The 7,635-nt window shown below is 35.7% G+C and overlaps 1 protein-coding gene across 1 annotated transcript; it reads right to left on the minus strand.

The window, feature by feature from the left end:
• Positions 1-1,217: 1,217 nt before the first annotated feature.
• LOC105221900 (endocuticle structural glycoprotein SgAbd-9) lies at positions 1,218-6,889 on the minus strand. Its single transcript, XM_011199041.4, has 3 exons — positions 6,732-6,889; positions 1,689-1,816; positions 1,218-1,605 (listed from the first exon to the last, which is right to left on the minus strand). The coding sequence occupies exons 1-3, from the start codon at positions 6,747-6,749 to the stop codon at positions 1,380-1,382; spliced, it is 372 nt and encodes a 123-aa protein (XP_011197343.1). The 5' UTR covers positions 6,750-6,889; the 3' UTR covers positions 1,218-1,379.
• Positions 6,890-7,635: the final 746 nt, after the last annotated feature.

The raw sequence follows: 7,635 nt of genomic DNA on the forward strand, positions 1-7,635 counted from the left end.
CTAAGAGTTTGGCGGAAGAGATGATTTCCTGCCAATCTCACCAAAGATATAGCAAAATATACTTGATCGTTAGTCTTGGTTTGTCCAACGTTTTCGCCGACTCACGGCAATTCAACAATGACCGTTTCCGGTTTACTAGTGACACTACCTTTCATCACCAGTAATCATACGCTTTTGAAACTAATCGATTTTGTTACCATTCAGCAGCCATTTACAAATTCTGTCCCATATATCGAACTGCTTTCTATGTCCAGCCTTTTATAAGTTTAGAATCAGTTTTTGAGTGACGATTAGCTCGTGCAATTCAAACAGAGTTTACAAAACAGCCTAACTCGCCTATCTCCTTTATTTTATCGATATTTACCACAACTGGTCTGCCAGAGCGTTGTGCATCTGGGACTTCAAAATTACCGGAATGGAATCGACGAAATCAAAATTACGTATGAGTGACTGCAACATAAACACTATTAACATTTCCATCCAACTGATTTGAGTTCGAATCAAAAATCATAAACATCGACTCACTGTACCAAGTAGCGATACCTTCATTAATGCTAGACATTGTGTGGCAATGAAAAGTGCGAGTTGTAAAATATTGACAGGCAACAACAACAACAAGTTATCTGTTGACAATCTGTTGACCAAATGAGCAACACGAGTGCTAAATAACTGAAAAGTGGCAAACGATAGATAAGAGTGGAAGTCAGAGGTTGACAGTTTGCAATTACGTCACACATGCTTACACAGACCTAGCTACACATAAATGACAAGGGAGCAGCCAAGAGATCTAGTGATAATTATGAGCAATAATTAAATAACTGCGCGATGGGTGGCGGTCGTGATCGGTTTATGACAAAAGTAATTTTATACTCGCTAATAAGCAAGTAGACGCTTTCATAAACTACTGTTTGCACTTATGTAATTTTTGTTTGATCTATGAGAATATATCCGTATATTAACTTTAGAGCATGTAGGTGGCTTGACGACTAGCATAAATCAACTTGCTGCTGAAATGAAGCAATTCGAAATCAAAATGCTAATTTGGACGGCAATTAAAGTCGGTGTTTGAGGAATTCACTAACGACAGTTATTAAAAGCACAACCAGATACCTTTTGACAACTAACGACTGTCATTAAGCAACTGTGCGATTTCTATGAATAAATAAGCCACTTTTGCTTTAAGAATTGCGGCTCGAGACAGAAAGAAATTTGGAAAATAAATTACAAGTAAAACTTTATTTTACACAAAAATGGCAGTAAATAATTGAGTATTAAACAGTAAAGTACTTTTGGAAAAAAACAAAAACAATTTAATTTAAATTTACAAAATTTTAACATTAAACATATATTATATATAAAGTAGTTAAGCAGCAGGTTGCTTATCCAGCGGCGGATTTCAAAGCACCGGGGCTCAATTTGCGGTTCTTGATCATGTAGCGCGGCTTGTAACCGTCTTTGTCGGCTGTGTACATTGTGATCGTTTCGGTGTCGGTCTTCTCATCGTAAACCGTGTAGCTACCCATGACAACGAGCTGTTCATCCTCGGTGCCGGGATTCATTATCACACCGATTTCCTCACGTTTGCTGCCATTTGGTTCTTCCAAGCTATTGAAGGTAAATTAAAATAAATATTAATTATAATTATAATTGCAACATTTTCGCAGCTCTTAAGCTTAAGGGACACTTACTTAAAACGATAACCCTCCTTCGTAGGTGCAAGGCTATAGAATTCCGACATGACGGTAGGAAAAATGTAATCCAGAAAACCGGCATTTACGGTAAGAGAGAAGGTCGCCAAAATGGCTACAGCAAGAAACTGAAAAGAGAACAGAGATTTGGAAAGCAAATTTTAGATTTGCATATATGTATTTAATTTGAGGTTGTTCACAGCTTTTATGTGATTGAATTCAGTTTTGTGAAATGAAAAAAAGAATAAATAAAAATTGAAATTTTTAAACAAAAAACCTAAGGTAAAAGACCTAGAAACAAAAAAAAATTCCTAAGAAATCGAAAATCGTAAATTTGGTGGAATTTTTTAACACAAGTGTATTGTTGTCGCACTTTTAGTATTTTTTAACAAAACCGTTATAAAGAGAGTGGGTAGGGTTATATCCGATTTTACCCGTTTTCCCACCAACCTCAACAAATTAGTGTGGTTTCTGAGATATATACATTATACTTATTTTGTTCGATCCCATCCCTTTATAATTCCGTGCTTTTTACGTATCTCCTCGATTAGTTTTAGGTGTTACCAACAACTCTTAAGTGAACAAAACTGCTCATATAATACTCAGAAATGACATTGCGAAATCTATTAGTATTCACTCCGACAGCAGAGCGACAGTAGTATGAGCCAAGAGCTCGCTAATTGTCCTCACTAGAAATATCATCAAATGGTTTGGCTGCCCGGTCATCGCGGAGTGGCTGGTAACTGCGAAGCCGATGAGTTAGCAAAAAGGGGCTCTCTTACTCCGCTCATATCTGAATGGGAACTAGCTGGATTTTCGTTGGCATCTTGCAACCAATGGACCTTCCCTGCTAGCTGGCATATTTTGACAATGCGCTAATGTGCGACTTTGAAATACTTTTTTCCCTAGACTCGAACGCAGGAGATCTATTAAACTACTTTCCTTTCATAAAGTTCATCTTGCCGCAATCATACGAGTTCTTACTGGACATTTTCCAATACACATTCATGCCCCAAGGCAAAAACTGTGGTCGGAAGCAAGTTGTTAAAGTTGTACGGAAGAACGTGAGATCGAAAGATCCAGGCACTTTTTCTTCCAAGGCTCAGTATGAACAATCTCGGCGGCCTTAACTTCGGCGAACCAGAAGAAAATTTGTAATAGACTCCAAGAGCTTTGTCGATATGATATGTTATAGGTGCTTTGTACAATATAACACAACGGACTGGCGTTCTAGGCTGTTCCACTGAGATTTCAATTTGGATCGACCTATTAACTTAAGAGTTTAACATGTTGCGAAAGTATAATAATAAATAAACACAGAATGAACTTCATATTTTCCTTGAAATAGATTATTGAATCACCTTTTCAAGAAGTATTTTGAAAAAAATTTTATATAAATAAAATCATGATTGTTATATCTTAATATTCTCCCAATACCCTCTAGGAGAATTTGACAAACTTTTAAGTGTGAAAGTATATTATAGAAACTTTTTGCCTTTGCTCAAAACTAAGTCCAATTTTTTGAAGGTCTTTAATTTCACACAAGGCAATTAAATGCCGGAAAAATATACTTGATTGTTAATATTAAAGCCATTCCATATTATTTTGTTATTGGTTGAGCAGATATCCAACAAAGCACCGTAATCCTACGCGCGTATCTTTGTCATAAATTAGCTAAATTTTTATTCTGGTTTAACTGCTTTTCGAACAACTGAACAACTAAAGTGATAAGTCAGGAACACAAAAACGATACTTATAACCTTCAAACCATAAGTCACTAACAAAAAACGCGTAAACATTGACGCTCATAAATAAAACATGAATGCTAATTTCAGTGCGTCTACCAATGAAAACGCACATTCTTCATAATTTTGAGTCATCATTGCAAATCATTACACAATGTTTGAATACACACATGCTCACTAATGATGTAATAATCTGTTTGGCTTATAACCCTGACCAAATGTGTTTTGATATTCGGCTTAATGCTTGGCATAAACTCGTATATTCCACGTCATTGATGATGATACTGTTGAAACTCTTTTGGTCGAGTTCAAGAGTTTTACTGACTTTGAACTGTTAATGATTATGGGCTCCATAGAAAGTGAAACCAAGATATACATATGGATACCTTGTGTTGACAGGATTACTGCTGTGATTGAACTATCATTTGTTATGTGCGCCATGAGCTTGTGGTTACATTTAGAAGTTAACTTCCGAGCGTCCGTTGTTAGAAAGATTTTTTTATACCACCGGAGACACCGGATGACTACTTTATGCAACTTTTTCTTTTGTGTTAAAAAATATGTTTTTTTTTTTTTAAGATTAACTGCTATTAAGCAGTGTCATTGTAATATCATGGAGACAGCAACTCAATTGAAGATATCCATATTATCTCTATTATATTATCTATACATACTATCTCTCGGATAGAGAGCAAACTCTTTCAAACAACACTATAACATAGAATGTCGTTAATTTTTTTTTGTACAAGAAAAAGAGATACATACCTATCAAATATCTTTGCGGAATTAAATGAAAATTTGATGAAACCATGAAAGGTAGAGGAATTAGTTTTGAAATATAACAAAATATTTTAATAATATACTCTCGTAAGTAAGGTCTGTGATATATTTTAAGGATATTGAAGAATTAACACATATCAATCATTATGAGAAGAAGGCCAGTGGGAATCCTGTTGACATTTTATATTGGACTGCACAGCTTTCATCTAAATTTCGAGTAGCATCTTCAATTCGAAGTTTGGCAATCAATACTTTTAAGTTTAAGAGAGCTTCGTCGTAACTTTGTAAGAAATATCAAAAAAGTCTTGCGGTATATTCGCTAGTTGGCACTGAAAGCGCGTAGTTCTAGTTTTATTCGTCGCATCGGGTCATGCTATACCTTTTTGGAAAGCTCATTTCTCGCGCTAACGCGTGTTTGATTGATTGTCGTTTCTTTTAAGTCATTCGTGAGTTATAGCGTCGCAAACATGGAGCAAAATAAAGAGAAAATACGGCATATTTTACAGTACTACTACGATAAAGGCAAAAATCTCAAGCCGGCAATAAAAATTGGGCAGCTTATGGATCCGACACAGTTTCCATTTCCACCACACAACGATGGTTTCAACGTTTTCGTTCTGGTGTAGAGGTGGTCGAAGATGCGCCAAGCTCCGAAAGGCCTGTCGTCGAAAATTGCGATAAAATCGCTGAATTGGTCGAAAGAGACCGGCATAGTAGTCATCAAACCGTTATAAACCATTTGAAGAAGCTTGAAGTCACTAAGAAGCTCGATGTATGGGTGCCACACGAATTGATTCAATAAAAATACCGCAAGACTTTTCTGACAACCTAATACTCGTATCAGCTTGTCAGCTTGTCTATAGCCGAAATTATACTTCTGAAAAGAACGAACTAAGCAAAAATATGGTTCCTTAAAGAACTTGATTTTCTATCGGTCAGTTTGTATGGCAGTTATAGATGATCATTTCTCAATTTCTTTGGAGATTACACTGTTCTCCAAATGAAGAAGTCTTCCATACAAGCACTTAATTCCGATCGTTCAGTTATGTATTTGATTAGGAAAACGTCCAAAATTTCAAAGCGATGTCTAAAAATCTGAGAAACTAGTTAGCGAATATGCAACGTCCAGTGTGTTTAACATGGCTACCTGCTGACGGCAGCCTTACCCCACGCCGCTCAAGAGCACAGCGGATCAAATCAATGCGTTGATCAGCACGCTGAAAATGCCTGGCAGTGTGGAATAGACACACTAACCATATTGGTAAGATTCGAGGCACATCTAAAACCTCTACCAAACTTTGAGTTCGATACCAGGTTGCAATGCAACTACACATTCAACTGACGAAGTGTCAATTCAAACCGGGTTCGGGTTTTACCCACAATCACCGAAGTGCCAGTCCGTATCAGCAGGTTGAAGCGAACTCCGAGGGCTCCTGCTCACCTTGGTACCAGAATTAAGTCTCCGGTCAGACCTCGTAGCCGAAACAACTACCTGTTTAGCTTCCATACTGCTCTGGACTGGTGACCAGGGATTGGACCGCATATTCGCATTACACGCACACAGCATTCCCTCAAGAGCTATCCTAATACCCAGTTAAATGCCTTCGCCGCCTAAACAATTCACCCGCAAACGATCCAACACCGTTCATCATTCCGACTAGTGGAGATCGCACCGCTAACATCTAAACGACGATCTAATCAGTCCAGCTAACACCCATACCACCTAGATCCCTAATATCCATATATACAAAGCGACGCGTAAGGCTGTATTGACTCAGATAGTATGCAATATTTTTATAATAATAATATAAATTAATTAATTTTAATTTAGAATTTCTTATTTATGATAAATAATTTTGTTTCCTGGTATAACCATTTCATATATAAAATTTTTTCGATAGTGTTTTTTAGTGCATTTTTTTCGCGTGAATTTCGTGACCGGCTTGAGATGACTATTAGCTAGACCTTCAGCGCGCGTGCGTTAAATTTCCATAGAAATATGCAAACATGCATCAGATAAAAACGCAAGAAATATTCAAATTAGTGTTTTTGTTTCAAACACAATGTCTTAGCTGAATCGTTGACCTAGGTTTTAAACAGTATTATTTTATTTTAGCGCGAAAAGGTCATTAATTATTTTTTTCTTAAGATTTCCTTAAAAACAGCTATGCCGACACATTTTGAAGTCTTGTAACCACTTTAGAAATTTTCTAAATTTAATTATAAATTATTTTATTCAATTTACTATAAATTTATCACTTCTGATCACAAATTTATACGCAAAAACAAAATTTTACTTTAATACTTGTTCACACTTTGCAAACTTATTACAGTGATTTTGATTCGAATTTACTATTCATATTCTTTACACCAACTATTATTTTTGTTTTCCTTAATTTTTACTCAATTTTTGGTTGCAAAATATTTTGTTGTTCACTAAGAGACACGATATGTAAACACCTTTGTGTTGCTCCTTGCGCGGTAAACCAAAATCATCTTGATTGTATACAAAACTTACCAGCTTAGCAGATGCCATGTTGAGGCTGCTTGAAGATCACAAAACTGACTGAAACTTGAAAAGCAATTTTATTCAATATTTCGCTTTCGTTTCGAATTTGCAAATGCCATAATTAATAGTTGATACCTAAATAACCAAATACCTGTATTCACATATGCATATTAATGATTTTTTAAGACATCTCTGTTCTCAGCTGGATTAGAAGACACCAGCGGTTCGACAACATTCAAATACATACATATATGTATGTATGTATATACATGTTTTGCATACACATACATATGTATGTACTTGGGTGTGTTATACAAAATCTAATAGATTTTTAAAATTTTTTACTCTTCAATTAAACCGGTCTCAGTTTAAAACTGGACTTGAAACAAACTCATACTAATCAAAGTCAAAATCATCACAACCGCCAACAAAACAACGAAAATGATGACATTCCGTAATGAAGAGCGAATTAACCACACGAAAAGGGCAACAGCTCACGAACGGCTATAAATGTCTAATAGCGCTAATGACGTTATTGGCAAGACGAAGAGAAGAAGGAGAGAGAGTAGTTTACGACATCGTAGGGAATTACTAAGTGTCTAGCTCTAAGAGTATGTAAATTGTAAAAACATAGGAAATCCCACAGCCAATTAACGAAAATAAAAGTGATATGACAAGTACACATAAATCCGCAATCAATTGTAAGCGGTGTTGGATAAATACGTATAATTAAGCCTTAAGGAGTTACATGGGTTTCCTCGTGAAAAAAATAGCATTTTTTCAAAAAGTCTTTTCTCATATAAAAAAAATTAAATATTTTATTATAATTTTATATTACCACATACTACTAACAAAAAAAATCTGAAGTTTTTGGAAAAAAATATCGCCATAGCGACCACATTTCCGGTGACCC

The sequence above is a fragment of the Bactrocera dorsalis genome, chromosome 2 (assembly GCF_023373825.1).
Source record: "Bactrocera dorsalis isolate Fly_Bdor chromosome 2, ASM2337382v1, whole genome shotgun sequence".
In the NCBI taxonomy this organism is placed as follows: domain Eukaryota; kingdom Metazoa; phylum Arthropoda; class Insecta; order Diptera; family Tephritidae; genus Bactrocera; species Bactrocera dorsalis.

Excerpts from the sequence above, each read along its gene's own strand:
- LOC105221900 (XM_011199041.4), bottom strand. Across the intron at positions 1,606-1,688 it reads AAGGAGGGTTATCGTTTTAA|CTTGGAAGAACCAAATGGCA; the intron begins GTAAGTGTCCCT and ends TACCTTCAATAG.